The following is a 17676-nucleotide window of genomic DNA, read 5'->3' as shown; positions in this document are numbered from 1 at the left end:
TATTATATATGTTTAGAAATATTCATATTCGTTTGGGATCACATGTGCTTGTGAACGAAAAGTCGTCAGTAAAGTTTTAAAGGATGGATATGTATTTGCACTACACAAGTGTATGCTATTATCGGACCCAAATAATGACTCGATTTTAGGAAGTGGCAAGGTGGTTTGCAGATTTGTAGCTGGACAACGCGCATGCGTTGAACTACTCAGCTAGCCTAGCTTCGAAGCCGCCGGCCAACATGGAGAGAAAAGGTAATCTTCCTAAGACATAGCAAATAGATAAACAACTGATGACAATACGTTACACTTTTAACTTACAATACTTAATACAATGTTTCAATGTTTTATTTGAATGCTGCAGTTCTCTGAATGCCATCACATCAGCAGAAACATAATGTTGGAAATGCATGCCATTGCTGTCACGCAGCAACGAAATGCTAGGTGCTAGCTAGTACTGTGTTAGCTAATGACGTTCCAAAGCTCTCAGCGCTAGCTAAACCATCATCATGCGTTAGCTTTATATATTTGATGTATTGCACTTAGCAAATCCTCATTGAACAATATATTGTGTTCGTGACATGGTTGGTTAACGCCAAATATATGTTTGTGGGCCACACGAAGACTGGAGTGTGTGTAACCGAGAAGGTTGGTTGCATGCAAAACGTAGCCTACTTGCTAACTTGCGCCAGCTAGTCTAAATTAGGTTTGCATGCGAACCTAGTTTTAGTCAAATCTCTCTCCAACTTAATATAACCTTGAACCGTAATAATTATGGCCACTATTTTATAAATGTCCAGCATTGTTATCACTAAATTGTCTTCTACATATCTGGAGTTATCTAAAACTAGGCTGCTTATTACAGTTCTGGCACTCCAAGCAAGGAAGAAGAGGGCAAAGGCGAAGAAGACCAGCAAGAAGTAAGTTGTCTAGTATTCTGCATTATTACACAAACACGCTGGGCATGTGTTTATAGCTACATCTTGACTGAAAACAAATGCACTAATTGAGAGGGGTGTGCTAAAAAAGATCTGTCAAGCTTAATGGACGTACTGCCTGTCAGTGTAGAGGTTCATACATTCCAGGATTGACTGCCCCTTCAACCTATCAATGATATGTTAGGCCAGATCAGTTAGGGTTACTGTTTTAAATTGACCAAAGAAGATATTGTTCTAAGCAAACTGGTGGCCATAATGATATGGGAATACTAATATGCAGAAGACATTTAAATTACATCTGCTTTTTTTGTGCACACAATAGCTGTATCTTGATTACACATTGTCAATGCAGAACTGAAACTATAACATGCAATTAGAGCCTGGCCAAGTGTGGAATGCTCGCCAACTTTTTACAGTAACAATTGTTGTGATTTACCTAACTGCCATGCTATCCCAGGCATCCTCCAGAGTGTTACATAATGTCTCCTGTTATATTTAAAACAAGAGCTATGAAGCCTGCATCTCTACCCAGTGAAGCGTGACATTTTGATGATAACAGCCCAGCCTTGCAGATGTTTCAATGACCCTGACCAGTACACTCATTTGAAACCATAGCGTTTTATCACAAACAGTACTGTATATTAGGTACACAAGGCCATGTGTTCCAAATATTATTTTTTTTTTGTGTGTGTGTGGGGGGGGGGGTGTCTTTGCTTTGTGCTTTATATTTTGAGGAGTTTAACTCATGTTAAAGACATCTAGATTTGAAAGGCCACCAGTCATATAGCCTATCAGATGTCAAGGTCAGGCTAGGTAGCCAGTCATCAGCATTGGAAATGATGATAAAAAATGTCTCCCTGGATCAAAATGTACCTAAAATGAAGGTGGTTTAGTGAGCGTTTAACATGAAGGAGTTGGGACAATTGTTTTATTTGATGAATTTATCCTGTTTAATGAGAATATTTGGGTCATCGAGGAAAAGAATAGTGTCAAAGTCGATCAGATGCTGTGTGTGTGTGTTGATGTTTCTTTGCAATGCGTGTCCTCCAGGCAGCCAGCTCATCCCAGGGGATTGGCCCAGCAGCAGCAACCCCAGGCAGATGTTTCTCCACAAGAGCCAGAGGAAGAGATCCTGGGCTCTGATGACGAGGAGCAGGAGGATCCCAATGACTACTGCAAGGGTGAGAGCTTGCCCCCAACAGAACCTCGTACTTCTCAGCTCTGGATACACAACATTCCTCTTTTCTCACACAGGCTGCACCTATGTTTACCCATCTCTCTCTCTCTCGCTCTCTTTTGTGTCTAGGTGGCTACCACCACGTTAAAATAGGAGACCTCTTTAATGGGAAGTACCATGTGATCCGTAAGCTGGGATGGGGCCATTTCTCAACTGTATGGCTAGCCTGGGATATCCAGTAAGAACTCATCCAGCCATCAGTCTTGCAGATCCACGCCAAATAGATTGTATTTATCTTTGTTCTGCTCTGATGTGCGTTATGGTTTCAGGATGAAGAGGTTTGTGGCCATGAAGGTGGTGAAGAGTGCAGAGCATTACACAGAGACAGCTGTGGATGAGATCAAACTGCTCCGATCTGTGAGTAGCTGTTGAAAGCATAATGAGAGCACTCCGCCATATACTTTTGACGGAACAATACAAACTAAATAATCATATGGTTGACTTGTATCCAGTTACTGTAATACAGTTAACGTGACGTAGGCACAAAATGGGTCTGAACATTTGCGTATGCCACTTCCCACGCAAAGTTTGCGATTTATACAAATTAAACTTGATGGCAGAATGTGCGGTCCTCCACGCAAACTATGACACCTGCACATTTTGGAGACAGTCACTGCGTTTACATGATGGTATCAATTCGAATCTAGCTTTATTCGGATAATACGAATTTTTGGGGCAACTGCTATTATCCGAATATATATGTATATATATATATGGCAGTGAATAAACCGAATCATTGGCCAAAAGCATGTCATATCCCAGTACGATACGTGGCGCTGTTTTAATTACAACTAGTGGTGATACAGCCCTTTCGGCTTGACCTATTCACCACTACCAACAACAACAACATCAACATTTCAAGAAAGACGGAGAGCAAGGTGAAGCTACGCCCCTCTACATTTTGTGCATGATGACAATAGGAGTACTGCGAATGCAAACGGCGCTATTGTTTGTTTGTGCCGGGGTGTCGATCGGATCGTAGTCGGACCGCAATTATTCGAACAAGAAACTGATCATTCTATTTCAGTCCAAATAAGCCAGTTATTCGAATCCATGTAAACGCAGTGAGTGGGAATGGGTGACCTAGATGGTGAGGTGGTATACTGTAGTCAGACTGCAGAAAGTAAATGTGGGAAGAACGATTACTCGTAATTAGTGCTGTCAAACAATTAAAATATTTAATTGTATTAATGTCATAGTTAACTCGCAATTAATCGCACATTTTTATCTATTCTAACTGTCCCTTGATTTCTTTTTGTCCCATAATTTTTTTTCATTTTAATGCTCTTATCAACATGTAAAAGTGGATCGGATTGCTTAGTGCAAAGATTTTTATTTATTTATTGAAAACAACATTGCAACTGCCTAGCTTTGACGAGGGGGGGAGAAATCGCATCAGCTGTGTGATAGGCCATCAAGTGGTATTTCAGACTGGACGTGCTGCGATGATAGCTCAGTTCACAACGCCAAAACACTCAGATCACTTTGGTGGAACCATTTGGCAACTTTTTTCGAGGCGCAAATCAGGGCGCCGCCCCCCAATTACAACACAAATGACTTGGCGCGGTTGGTGCCCCCTGCGTAGTGCGGGACGGTTAATTAATGGATGCAATTGGGAAATTGCCGCCCCCTTTTATGCCGCCCTAGGCCGGTGCCTATGTCGCCTATAGGAAGGACCGGCCCTGAGTGTGCCTGTTGTTTTGTTTCCGGTCTAGCTAGATCCGGTGTGGTGTTGTAGTTTTTCTAACGTCAGTAGTTGTTGCAACAGCATGTGAAAAAAACAACAAAGTTTGCGAGGCCAAAAAGAACGTTAATCTCACAATAATTTTTTTTAATTTAATAACACATTTAACTGACAGCACTACTTGTAGTTTTCCTCACACATGTTTTTTTCCACTCCATATCATTATCATGAAGATTAAATTCAGCAGTATTATTTGTGCTTGTACTAGTGATAATTGTTCCATAAACCCCTTGTAAAATCCAACTCAAATCTTAAATCAAAATTCAGCATGGTCACCATCACATTGTTCACTATTGGAGTGCAGGAGAAGTAGATGGCCTGACTGCATGGAACACAGTTTAACATCACACATCCTAGCTTTAGATAACAGCAGAACAGTGTTTAACAAAATAAATGTATTTAATACTGTGCATATATCATCATATGTCAACTGGAAATACAGCCGTTAAGCTCTTGCGCAATTGCTACACTACAGTCCAAACTTTAATACTGTTCATAACAAGACCGGCATGAAGAAACGTGTGTTAACGTATTACGCTCGCCTACTAGTATTTCAATGTCAGTGTCTGAGAAAGTATTATTTTCCCACCTGTCACCATGATTCACCGTAATAAAAGAACAATCGCATGCAAGGGTCATTAATATACTGGATCAGCATTCATGAGGTGCTTTGCATTGACTATTTATGGTTGAAAATGGGCGTGTTCAGGGCGGGATAAGATGCTGATTCATGTACGCACACTGGGTAATCTGTGAATTATAAAGGGAACATTGCTTACAGGTGTGCGTACACACGGTTTAATAAATCGGAATTGGTTTGGGCGTATGCCATTTTAGGCATTTGGACAGACTGTTATTCTTTTTTGTAAGAATCCTACGCACAGTTTCATAAATGAGACCCCTGGTGTCTTTACGATACTTGTTAGTGTTGGAAATATAAGTGTTGTGTTTGTGTGTAGGTCCGAAACACAGATCCCGATGATCCCAACAGGGAGATGGTGGTTCAGCTACTAGACGATTTCAAGATCTCTGGCATCAACGGAACTCGTATCCTTCAGTCTTGAGGGCCATTTGATCTGGTACAGGTCAAAAATGTTTTATTGTTTTGCTCGACTCAATATCTATATTCTTTGCATATATATCTATATTCCACATCAACAACATAGTATCCATTCATAGTAATTTCCCCATGGAAAATACCTTGGCTTGAAAAGTGGGTGAGAATGCCTAAGGATTTGCCCTCCCCCGCTCCAGTATCAAATAGCCAAGGACCTGCATACCCGTCACAATGTAAACAACAGCTGATTGGCGGGCAGAATGGAACCTAGTCTGTTCTCTTCCAATCAGAAACCCTTTTTCTTTTCTCTCTGTCTGCCTCAACGCCCTGACCCAGCTGCCCTTAAATCCTGGGGAGAAGAGTAAAATGACACTTCCCTTTATAACACTTTGAAAAGGTGATTCTATACGGATACTCTTCTAGCGTTCTCTCTCCTCAGCATTAGGATTCAAGGACCTTCTTTGCTTTCAGACTATTTCTGACAAGGTCAAAGGCTTTAGGGTGGGCGGGCCAGCAATAGCAAAGTGTCTCACTTAAATCAACACCTTTGTTCCACACAGACACCATCCTAATGAGTCTTCAGTATTTTCTTCCTTGACTCCTGTTTTCTAAGACGTGTGCATGGTTTTTGAGGTCCTGGGGCACCACCTTCTGAAGTGGATTATCAAGTCCAACTACCAGGGCCTGCCCCTGCCCTGTGTCAAGAGCATCATACGTCAGGTAACTGGAGGCCGGTGTCATCTTTCATTTTCTTCCCCGTGACAAATTGTGTACTTTTGTCCTTGTGTGTTGTCTTGTCTCTAATGTAAACATACTGTTTACATTAGACTCAATGATTTTCCTGTAACCGTAGTGCGGCCGATACATGGTGAAATGTGATCCAGAGTCAGTTTCCACTAACCCATCGCGTGTCTGGGGCTGTGCTTCAAAGGTTCTCCAGGGTCTGGACTACCTCCACACTAAGTGTAAGATCATCCACACGGACATCAAGCCGGAGAACATCCTGATGAGCGTCAACGAGCCCTACGTCAGGAGGCTGGCGGCTGAAGCCACCGAGTGGCAGAAGGCCGGGGCGCCCCCTCCATCAGGATCTGCAGGTATGGGCACACACATGGACACACACAGACACATCAGCTCAGATTTCTTTGGCTCATTCAACTGTGTTCCATTTCCCTTTTCCAGTGAGCACGGCACCAGCACCAAAACAGGTAAGTCACCTCACGAAAAGACGACAGCTTTTTATTTATTAAGCCACACAAACCTGTTCCCCTTTTAACCCCAGAATTATGTTTGCTTTTCAGGCCATCAAGATGTCTAAGAACAAGAAGAAGAAACTAAAGAAGAAGCAGAAGCGCCAGGCGGAGCTGCTGGAGAAGTGCATCATGGACCTGGAGGAGATGGAGAAGGCTCCGGAAACCCGCGAGCAGGAGGAGGAGGAGGAGGAGGATGACGAAGAGGACCCTGAGTCCCCCAGAGACCAGCGACCGTGCGTCCCTCTCAGGCAGGCCTCGGTGCAGGAGCTAGGGAACGAGGAGATGGATGGTAAGTTCCGGGGAACACCAGCCAAGCACAGGGAAGGTTCTAGGCCATTTCAACTGGGGGGGGCCAAGCTGGGGCCAGTTGTACTGTTAGAGGGGCCAGTTACATTGAACATTATTGTTGTCATATAGTTTTCTTCACTGCATCACAGGCATTAGCAGGCAAAATGCCATGTTTATAATTATTCAGACTACATTTAGCTGGGCCACAAGGGGGCCCAAGCTTGTCACAAGGGCACTGGCCCTCCCTAGAACCGCCCCTGGCCACACACTGAACATTCTCGGGCCGTGCTCGTCACATGCTTCAATCGATAATTTACACCGATATCTCTTTTCTGTTTTCCCCAGAGTGCATTGCCATCACGGAGGCGGCGCAGAAGGGACCAGAGGGCATGGCGGAGGTGAACTGTAACGGCCTCCACCTGGAGGATAAAGAGGAGGAGCAGGGGCAGGTGCTGTGGAGGGAAGAGGACCGACACAACGGCAACGTGGAGCCAGCAGAGGTGCCGGGTTCCACCCAGGAGACGCAACATGAGGACTTCCAGCCCGGCCCTGTGTTCAACGGGCTGGCATCCCCTTCGCCCTCTCCTGAGGAGCAGGGCCTGGAGAGTGAGGGTAGAGGCGGGGCTGTGAACATCGGGGCGGCTGAGAGGGGGCCCCCTGGGGGGCTGGAGGAGGGAGAGCTGCAGAGCCAAAGTCCTGAGGGGACGGAGGAGAGTGTTGACTGCCAGTACGGAGCCCAGGAGAGCCTAAAAAACGGTCAGCAGCCTGATACGACACACATGGGTGTGTTACGATGGCCTTTCTCCGAGCTCCTTATGGGAATATTAGAAGAAAACAATTACGTGGGGTTCTTATGACATTACAGTGCCTGTTAAAAGTTTGGAAACACCTAGCCTTTAATTATTTGGTTCATTTTATCAAGGTGACAGTTAAATTAAGCTTTTCGTACCAATATTTGTCGTGGGTAGTAAATATTCGGGGAGTAGAAGTAAATCTTCAACCTGTAAGTTACCTAGTTTGTTGCATATAAACAGTAGGAGCATGCATGATAAAACACTAGGTGTTTCCAAATGTTTGACAGGCACTTTACAACTGTGATACATTTTTGCCCACAATATCACATTTAATGAAATGCCCAAGGGGTTGTTGCAGAGCTGATTGTGCAAGTGAAATTGGCTTGTGCTTTTTGAGTGTATAAAAAAAGTCAGAATGGGTCTTTTGGGAATCATTTTATAATCGTCTCAAATTTGCCCCATATCTCTCTCCCTGTCCTCCTTCTGCCGTCCACAAAGCCAAACTCGCTGCCGGCAGCTTCCTGGTTAACCCCCTGGAGCCCCTCAACGCAGACAAGATCAATGTCAAGATCGCAGACCTGGGAAACGCCTGCTGGGTGGTGAGTAGTCTGATAATGACTTCAGGGATTTGAAGTCCTGAGTCTTTGACATTGGACCAAATTCACACAGGTGCACTTGTAGTGAGTTGGAAATGGATTCCATTCTAGTCTTTGTTTCAAAGAAAGTTCTTCAAACGCAGGCTTCATTTGATGTTGCTGTTGCTAAAGCCTGTCTCTATGGAGATTCCCCCTATATGGGTCCTTGGTTCTGTTAGTTGTGTCGCTTTGATTGATATCATTGCCAAAATTGTGCACTCTACCCATCCCACCCTTCCAGCACAAGCACTTTACGGAGGACATTCAGACACGGCAGTACCGCTCCCTAGAGGTGCTGATTGGCTCCGGATACAACACACCAGCCGACGTATGGAGCACTGCCTGCATGGTGAGGCCCGTTAACACTACTCATGAAGTCTTAATGACCCCGTGGAGAACAGATGATTATTATAATTATCGCTCCCCCCCTTCGCTCGCATTAGTGTCCGTTTCCTGTCATCATGCCGTCTGTGGTTTTCATCCGCAGGCGTTCGAGCTGGCCACGGGGGACTACTTGTTTGAACCACATTCGGGGGAAGATTACTCCAGGGACGAAGGTAGCTGTGCACTGCCTGCTTGCTTTGGGAGCTAGTCCCTCTGTCGGCCTCCATATCAGCCTTCTTGCATTATATATTTTCAGATGTGAATCTGTCAGCTGTGCTGTTTGGAAGAAGTTAATAACCCTTTAGCACGTGAATTCTGAAATATCCAACGGTCACCCCAGTGTTACGCACACGCTCTTATCATCGTCGAGCTGTTCAAGAATTTGATTGTTGTTGGGGCAAACAAATCACATAAGTGTACGTGCTAAAGGGTTAACCAAGACATAGTGTCCGGTGTTACTGGAAACACGTACAGCCACCACACAGAGAAGATGCTAAACCCACATCTACTGTAAAATGCCCTCAATAACTGCACGGTCACATTTATCCTTCCAATTTGAAAAGAGTATGTATTCACCAGTAGGTATTTATTCATATATAGACTGTTATTAAAATGCTTAACGGGCTGTTTTCAGTAGGGGCAATATTGTGCCATTTGTGTAGCTGGTCCAACATTGGAGTCACATTAATGACAGTTGTGTTTGAGAACATGTTTGCCTCAGGTACGGCATTGCAATGATGTCATTTGATTTTAGTTTGAGCCTTTGTGAGGTATATAGAAAGTATTTAAATGTGTATTCTAGTGTTGCTAATATATAGGTACTGCTACAAATTCCTGATGGATCAATATCAAATCTACTTGAAGCAAGTCATGTAATGTTATGTACCTGCATTCCTGTGTCTATTTCCCCCTCTAACATACATTGCCATATTTCCACCAAAGATTTTTTTATCTCCCCCGAATACGTTTTGCTCACCTGCCTCTCTCTCCTCCCCCCCTTCCTTCCCTCACTCTCTCCACCACTCTTTCCTGCTGCTTCGCTTGTCTTGTTCACGGATGCCCACGTCACATATTTGTGCAGACTTAGGGGTTGCCAGGTTTGTGTTAATGTAGCTTCAGGCTTATTGGCACGGCTGCAGATAAAAAGTAAAGTACACCAACTCTTCAATTGTCGTTTGATAAACAGACCACCATTAAGATCTTTGCTACAGCCTTGTCCTGACTGCTGTTCTCACTGACTACCCTGGTTTGGTGTGTTTTGAGTATGTGAACTGACAGCACTTTTAAAACCTTCTCAGTTTTAACCTTTTCCATCTTAATAGCTTAACTTTTCATTTATATATATATATATATATATATTTGCGCACGGGCTACATTTATTGCTTCCTCTTGCTCCTTAACGTTCATATTTTGTCAGATGTGTTCAGAGCCTTTAGGCAGATGATGATTCATCCTCTACATGACGTGTTAAATCCATAATTCTCCATTTGTCTTTTAATGTAATGCCCAGCTTCCTCTCCTCTCTTCCCCTTCCTTTCAACCCCCCTTCCTGTTTTCACTCGCTCCTTCTCTGCGATTTCCAGACCACCTAGCCCTAATTATTGAGTTGCTAGGTAAAATTCCACGCCACTATGCTCTGAGGGGGAAACTGTCACAGGAATACTTCACCAGGAGAGGTACGCTGCCCCTGTGTTTGAAGCCCATCTGGAGGTTGTGGAGGAGGAAGGAGAGGGAGGGTTGGGGTACAATGGATCCTCTGACAGTACCTTTCCAGCTGCACCAATGCTTATTAAGTATTCTTTTCCTGCCCTGATTGATGCCCAGAATGAGGCAAGGGAACCACAACCACCTTCTTAAAAGCCAGGACTGTTGCAAATATTGGATACGTAATCAGTTTTAAAACTTAAACTCTGTGCAGGAGCTTTTGGTCTAAATTTGATGCAATCTGCTACTTGTGAGTGATTATGGACATTCCACTCCAACTTTAGACCCCAACTGATCTGGAAAAGATGAGCATTATCTAAATTGAATGTAGCTCAACATCTTACGGTGTGGTCGGAAGTAGTACCAGACTGATGCTGTCATGCTGATAGGCTGGTGCATCTCCATGCTGTCAGAGCGACCACCCCGTCCCATCACCTGTTCCTGCCCTTCCTCCTACGCCCCAGGTGGACCTAGTGACCAGAACTAAATCTGATTAACTTGTTTGTGTCGTCCCCTCCCCCTCTCCTCTGGTCCGCTGGGACTCTTATCTATTTCGTTGACAGACCACATAGCGTTGATCATTGAGCTGCTAGGGACTGTTCCTCGCAAACTCATAGCGGTGGGAAAATATTCCAAGGATTTTTTCACCAAGAAAGGTAAAACGGTTCTGTTAAACTAATCGTATCGCAATGAAGTGATGGATGCAACTTTTCTTATCATACATTAAAAACATTTATTTATATGTACATACAGATATATATACAGCCATGGCCAAAAATATTGGGAGCGACATACATTTTGTGTTTGCAAAGCTTGCTGGGCTTTGGCATAAAATGTCCGCTAACATAATTACAGTAAGTCATATCATCAGCACAGGGGAAAGTGTGAACTAGTTCTAGCCCGGTGAAATCACAATCATTCTGATTGGATTTTAAGAGCAGATTGACTGCTGTAAAAGAAGGGACGATTTGCATATATTGAAAATGTTTGCCCCCAAAAAAATATGAAATGTGCCTCTTTGTATTCCAGTATTCTATAGAAACTAGTGCTGTCAGTTAAATGCGTTAACGCAAACCCATTTTAACGGCGTACATTTTTTTATCGCGAGATTAGCGTTCTTTTTGGCCTAGCAAATGTTGTAGTTTTTTTCACATGCTGTTGTAACAACTAGTAACGTTAGAAAAACTACAACACCACAACGGATGTAGATAGACCGGAAACAAAACAACAGGCACGTCACACACACTTGTTTGCGAGCCAGCCAAAGAGTAGTCGGCTTACGTTATGCTTTGAGTGGATGGTGAGCGCTAGATGCAAAATGGATGGCAATGGATGGATTCTGAATGGAAAGTTTACTTTTACGAAGTTGCCAAATTGTTCCATTGACAAGACCAAAGTAAGCACACAGCTGATGCGAATTCTCTGTGTGACAAAGTATTTTTTTCAACCTTTTATTGATGGACATGGATTATTTGCTCCAAGTGTGAATGAATGCTCAAAGTGAAAGTGTTAATGTGAAATTGAACACTACAGTATGCCAACATTGTTTTCAATTTAAAAAAAAGTTGATAAGAGCATTAAAATTAGAAAAAATTATGGGACAAAAATAAATTAAGGGACATTTAGAATAGATAAAAATGTGCGATTAATTGTGAGTGAACTATGACTTTAATCGCGATTAAATATTTAAATCATTTGATAGCACTAATAGAAACGTGAAAACATTTTCCTCAAATACTGAACCAGCAAACTTTGCAAAACACAACATTTGTCATTGCCAAAACTTATGGCCATGACTGTACACATGCACTGTCTATTTGTCTGATATTAGGCTTATGTCTTGTCAGCTGCCATAAGCCTTGTCGTGTGTGTCGCTGATTCTAGGTGTCGTGTACCAAGCGATACCTTTTTGATGCCTCCTATTGTCACAACCTGTGTGATTGTCATGTCGCTGTCATGGCGGCCCATTGAAGCAGTATGAATGATCTTGTGCTCCCTTCCCCAGGTGACCTGAAGCACATCACCAAGCTGAAGCCCTGGGGCCTGATGGAGGTGCTGGTGGACAAATACGAGTGGCCCAAGGAGGAGGCTGAGTGTTTCGCTGACTTCCTGCTCCCCATGCTGGAGCTCATCCCAGAGAAGAGAGCCACAGCAGCCGATTGCCTGCGCCACCCCTGGATTGCCCTCTAGTGGTGGCCTCTGGCCTCACTGCAACTCATTATCACTTTTTTTTTATTTATTTTTTTTTGATCCCTCTCCCTCATTCACGAGAGAATGCAACAGATCACTTTCCAGCTCAAGCATATCTGACGAGTATTTTTTTTCCGTTTTCAGGTTTTCTTACATTTTGTTTTAATGGTTGAGTAATCCTCCTGTCCAGTTTGTGTATTTGAATCTATTCCGGTCCTCCCTTTGTGCTTGGGGGTTGTATTGGTCCTGTTGGAACAAAACTGCTGTGCTCTGCTAACCCACTCCACCTCCCCCTTTAAGAGGACTTGGGTTTTAAAGGCAGGCAGCTTCCCTCATCCTTGTTTTGTTTTGCTCAACACTCCAGAAGAGATGAAGAGAACATTGCCCTTAATGTCCACTTTAGCCTCTGTAAAACTGCCCCCCCCCCCCGCCTCTCCAGTTCAGTTCATTTTGGCCCTTAGTGCAGTTTTCACTTTATGGAAAATAATCTTATGTTACACCTGTGGGGAATGATTGTTTTGTATTGCTGTAGTATTAGGAAGCTGCAGAGTGACTAGACTGACTGAAGTGACTGCAGAAACTGCAGTCTCGGTATCTCCTCACATAGAGCCATTAGATGTATTTAATAGGGAACCCGGGGCTGCCCGTGAAGATGGGTACTGCCAGTAGTGAGTTCCATGTCACTTAATAGTTAGTTCACTTTGTTGGGAGGCTGGTTTTCCTTCAGGGTCTTTATGGGATTCAGGAATATTTCAGTATATAAAGCATAAAAGACTCATGAGAACAATTGTGAAGAAAAAAAAGAAAAAAACGATTTGTGTGTGTCTGTATATACATGTACCAAAGAGTTGGCCTTGTTCTGTATATTACAGTTCTGTACAGTTTTTAACAAATTCTATGTCTTAGCTAAAATTATTTGGCTGGGTAGTAAGGTTTTAATAAAGCATTTGGAAGAAGTTTGCAAGCTTATTTTTATGTCCTGCTTTATAATGTCGCCCCATGTGATTTAATGTCCCATTCAATTGTTTAAGTGGTTACTTTCTATTTCAGGAATTAGATTTGTTTTTCAGGCAAGTAAATAAAAACACAATTTCTCAAGAGACATGAATATTGCAACAAGTCACATACAATTGAAAATGTAATTCTGTTTACAAAAAAATCCCTATCACTGATAAGTCCTATTCAGACAATGCTGTAATAGAAGCATGTTTCGGTTTTATATTGTACTGCTAAAACGAATTAAAATCACTGCAGTCAAAGCCTGGTAACCATGAAAGTAGGGTGTATTGGCCCCAAAAATGTTAATATTCTATTAACAATGTGAAGAAAACACAGTCCATTGTTGCACTGGATACTCTTCATACTGTACTTAGTCATGGAGTTGTTGTCTTTGACGCTGACCTTATTGGAAGACAGGTCAGGGCACTTCTGGTTTAAGGCTTTTCTGTGATGAGAAGATGGGCAGTAAAAAATAAATATGACAATAAAAATATTAAAGTACAGAATGATTTGAAACATTTTCTGTGTGGTTTATTTGACACAAATCCTACATCAGTTCTCAACAGGAAAAATCATAACCTTCTCACCTGCTCCTTCCACCTCAAAGTCGTCTGGCAGCAGCTTATCCTGCCGGTTTCCCAGGCTGAAGGCCAGGAAAGCCAGGATAAGGGCGTCTAGGATACTGATGATGGCCAGGATGTAGGCCCAGCGCACTGTGCAGTTGCCCAGACTATACTTGTCCGTCCGCTGGCCGCACATGCGCTTCACCTCCGGGGCGTCCCATCCATCCGGGTAGATCATGCAACCCATTAACATCAGGACCGCTACAGCGGCGGCGAGACAAAACCATGTTATTAGTATACGTAACGGTTGCATTTTTTCCATAATTATACCTACATTATCAATTGTTTGCATGCATAACTTCTGGATCGTGTTACATCTATCTGACCCCGTAGGCATAAATATCAGCATCTCGTCTGCAACAGAATCCATTGCCGCTATAATTGCCACCTAGAGCAACTGTGAGGTAACTGGACACGACACTACAAACAGCGTGGAGGTGTCATTATGGTGTCTTTTGACAAATGAGCTCATCTTACCCTCACAGCTAATTTTTGGTTGTAACAAACAATCAAATGACTATTTATCTATTTAAGTTATTTATCAGTTGTTTTGTAGAATGTTTCAATTCCTTAGGGTTGACAGGCCCCAAATGTCAGAAAGTTGGTAGAGATATAGTCTAGGTGATCAACATCTATTTTAAGGTGCCTAGTGGACTTAATGGGCACCTAAACATGGGCTTAACATTTCCCCACGACGCCCCTGTTTACTGGACACAGATTGTCTTACCTGAAGCAAGCTGCATCCACGCACATATCTTGTACACACTCCCAGCGTTGCAGAAGAAGAATAAACTAAAGCACACCATGCAGCCCACTATTAATAGCATAGACGTCCCCACAAAGAACAAGGCGGTTCTGAAGGCTCCGGAGGGGATTGAGGCAAAATCCAATGCGCTGCCCTTGCATGTCAGCTCAGAAGTTAAAGCGTTGCCGATGCAGTAGTGGAAGAGGCCGAAGTACCCAGCCTGCGGGGTGTTGACGCTGTCCCCAATCCAGTACGGCTGAATAAAGACCACGACCGTGATTATGCCGAAACAAATTGTGAAAATTGCCCATAGGACGCCTATTGCTCGCGCGTTCCTTACGTAATTGGTGTGATAGATTTTAGCGGCCTCTTGGGCAGGTAGCATTTTGTCCATGACTACAACAAAAAATACAGTTAACAAACTGGCTTATGTTTGAGTAACTTTAGTGTTTCTCAGTTAACTTCTTTTGCGTTGTAATTTTCTATCCCGATAAATCTATCCCAAATTGTAGCAGACAATTTGAAGTTGCGCTGTGCGGCTTCCTGTGTATTATGACCTCCCAAGTGTTAGGCACGAATCAACACTGGAATCAACAACAGTGTAAAGACAGATCAGCTTTTCAGCACCACTGCACGCACTTTTTCCCGATGAGTGGCGTTCTCAAGGATAGACCGTCAATCAAGACAACGGACGCTTGCCGAAGTATAATACTGCAATGATGTTTTTGTATCAAATTCATCAATAACCGTATTTTAAAAAACGTGAAAGCGATATGAAAGCATAAATTCAAGAACAGTTCTATACCGGCAGACAGTTGGCCTCTGTCCAGTTGGTGTTGGTGTTGGAAATGTGGCGAGTGCCAATGAAGGTGCGATGGAATTAATTATTCAGGGTAATTTAACATGGGGAGTACGGTGTCTATCCACATGAGCTGAGTGACAGACAACGTTTCTGTGTGGAACCACAGCTTTCCTGTTTTGATAAATGAATACAACGACATTCTTTAGTGTATAACTTGTCTTCGTGGTTGTGCATCACATTCTAAAAGAAGGGTCAATAATTGGCATGAAAAATTGAGGATAGAAAACAGACAGCATCTGTGGTGTAGAAAACAAGCATATAGTTAGACAGTGTCACATTGCTTTAGAAGAATATACAGGTGTGTTAGGTTTTTATGGCTGTACGATGAAAATGAACATTACCCCTGTTTACACCCCTTACCCCTCTTTACCACTAAACGGAGGGAGACAATCCCTTCTCTGCTTCACCTTATCTGCTCCAACGAAACAATCTCCAGTCTGTTATGTTCTCTACTTCCCTGACCCATATAGGGGGGATTGGCTGGGGCAACCTGGAGAGCACGTATAGCCTGCTGTGGGGTACGTATGTCCACCAGTCACTCTGCCAGGCAAGGGGAATGAGAGACCCCTGCAGGGGAGACGGCCTGTAGAGCAGTGCATGCAGGGACACCTGGCCGTACTGCTGACCCAGGGCACCCCCTGGAGGTCATCTGCAGCTCAGGCTGGGCAGCAGGACCAGACAATAGAGTGTGTCCCGAGGGCTGGAGGGAGGGAGGCCTGGAGCAAGGAGAGGAACTCTAAAGAGAATGAGGAGAAGGAGCTGTCACAAGTCCAACAGCAGCCTTTTCAGACCAATCACAGCGCTCACCAATCACTTCCTGTATTTAGAGGGATCCATCTTGAGGGCTGCTGTAATGATTGCGGGCGTAGGACACCCTGTGATTGACAGCCTATTTCCGGGCTTGAGTAACTTGTCAAGAGAAGCCAAGGACTCACTCACCCTACAATTTAACAGCGTGTCCAGCAGACGGCTTGAAGAGAAGCCATGTCATCAGCATCTAGCCAGACAGACAGGTGAACACATGAGGGGAGAAGGAACAATGATTTACATTTATTTATTTAGCAGACGCTTTTATCCAAAGCGACTTCCAAGAGAGAGCTTTACAAAAGTGCACAGGTCACTGATCATAACAACAAGATAGCCCCAAATATTGCGGGCAGCCAAAACATGAAGCATACATTGTGAAAAACCAAATAAGTGCCAAAGGGAAGAACCATAAGAGCATGTAGTTAAAAAAGTTACAATTAGACAACATGAACCTCAAAAAGTGCAAGAGTGTACCTGTAGAAAAGCAATCAACAGTAAAATATTTCACAGCGAGTACAATAATTTAAATCCATTACAACTAACCAATAAGAGCAACAAGTCTCTCAATAAGAGTCATTATGATCCTGGAGGAAACTAGCATCTGGTCCAGCAAATCATTCCTAAGTACTGTTGTACTCCCGGAACAAGTGCATCTTAAGCCTTTTCTTGAAGGTGGGGAGACAGTCAGTGTCTCTGATGGAGATGGGGAGTTGATTCCACCATTGGGGGGCCAGACAGGAGAAGAGCTTGTGTTGGGACCGGGCGTTCTTGAGCGTTGGGACCATCAGATGGTTGTCAGAAGAAGACCGTAGGTGGCGGGTGGGGGTGTAAGGCTGGAGGAGAGACTTGATGTAGTCGGGTGCAGTCCCGTTCACCGCTCGGAAGGTCAGTACCAGGGTCTTGAATCTGATACGGGCCGTGATGGGTAGCCAGTGAAGGAGGATGAGGAGCGGGGTAACATGGGAGCGTCTGGGTAGTGAAGACCAGATGGGCTGCTGTGTTTTGAATCCTCTGGAGAGGGTGGGTTGCGCATGCTGGTAGACTGGTGAGCAGCGAGTTGCAGTAGTCCAACTTCGAGAGGACAAGTGCTTGGACTAGCAGCTGGGTGGAATGCTCAGACAGGTATCTCTTGATCTTCTGGATGTTGTAGAAGGTGAATCTACACGACTGGGAGACTGCAGCAATGTGGGCTGTGAGGGAGAGCTCGTCATCCATGGTCACCGAGGTTCCTGGCAGAGGATGAAGGGGTCACCGTCGCAGATCCCAGGGTGATTGAGAGATCGTGGGAGATGAAGGGCTTGGCCGGGATGATGAGAAGTTCTGTTTTGGCAAGGTTCAGCTGGAGGTGGTGCTTGGTCATCCAGGCGGAGATGTCTGTGAGGCAGGCCTCGATCCTAGCTGAGATCCCCGGATCAGCCG

The 17676-nt window shown here is 44.0% G+C and overlaps 2 protein-coding genes across 3 annotated transcripts; one reads left to right on the top strand and one right to left on the bottom strand.

Annotated features, from left to right (window-relative positions):
* Positions 1-197: 197 nt before the first annotated feature.
* srpk1a (SRSF protein kinase 1a) lies at positions 198-13736 on the top strand. 2 transcript variants are annotated; one of them, XM_047040219.1, is made up of 16 exons: positions 198-252; positions 863-917; positions 1986-2116; positions 2242-2350; positions 2442-2529; positions 4876-4963; positions 5587-5693; positions 5905-6070; positions 6156-6181; positions 6275-6515; positions 6860-7270; positions 7807-7907; positions 8185-8292; positions 8431-8500; positions 10595-10687; positions 12037-13736. In XM_047040219.1, the coding sequence occupies exons 1-16, from the start codon at positions 240-242 to the stop codon at positions 12219-12221; spliced, it is 1992 nt and encodes a 663-aa protein (XP_046896175.1). In that variant the 5' UTR covers positions 198-239; the 3' UTR covers positions 12222-13736. The 2 variants fall into 2 exon arrangements, with proteins under 2 accessions (XP_046896175.1, XP_046896174.1); XM_047040218.1 differs by having other exon boundaries at positions 6860-7297.
* On the bottom strand, positions 13280-16550 carry lhfpl5b (LHFPL tetraspan subfamily member 5b). Its single transcript, XM_047040262.1, has 3 exons — positions 14571-16550; positions 13808-14044; positions 13280-13665 (listed from the first exon to the last, which is right to left on the bottom strand). Exons 1-3 carry the CDS (start codon positions 14980-14982, stop codon positions 13655-13657), a joined length of 660 nt encoding a protein of 219 aa, XP_046896218.1. The 5' UTR covers positions 14983-16550; the 3' UTR covers positions 13280-13654.
* Positions 16551-17676: the final 1126 nt, after the last annotated feature.

Source organism: Hypomesus transpacificus, chromosome 18 (assembly GCF_021917145.1).
Source record: "Hypomesus transpacificus isolate Combined female chromosome 18, fHypTra1, whole genome shotgun sequence".
NCBI classification, from domain to species: domain Eukaryota; kingdom Metazoa; phylum Chordata; class Actinopteri; order Osmeriformes; family Osmeridae; genus Hypomesus; species Hypomesus transpacificus.
The sequence above is the reverse complement of the archived record's forward strand: the minus strand, read 5'-3'. Positions and strand labels throughout refer to the sequence as shown.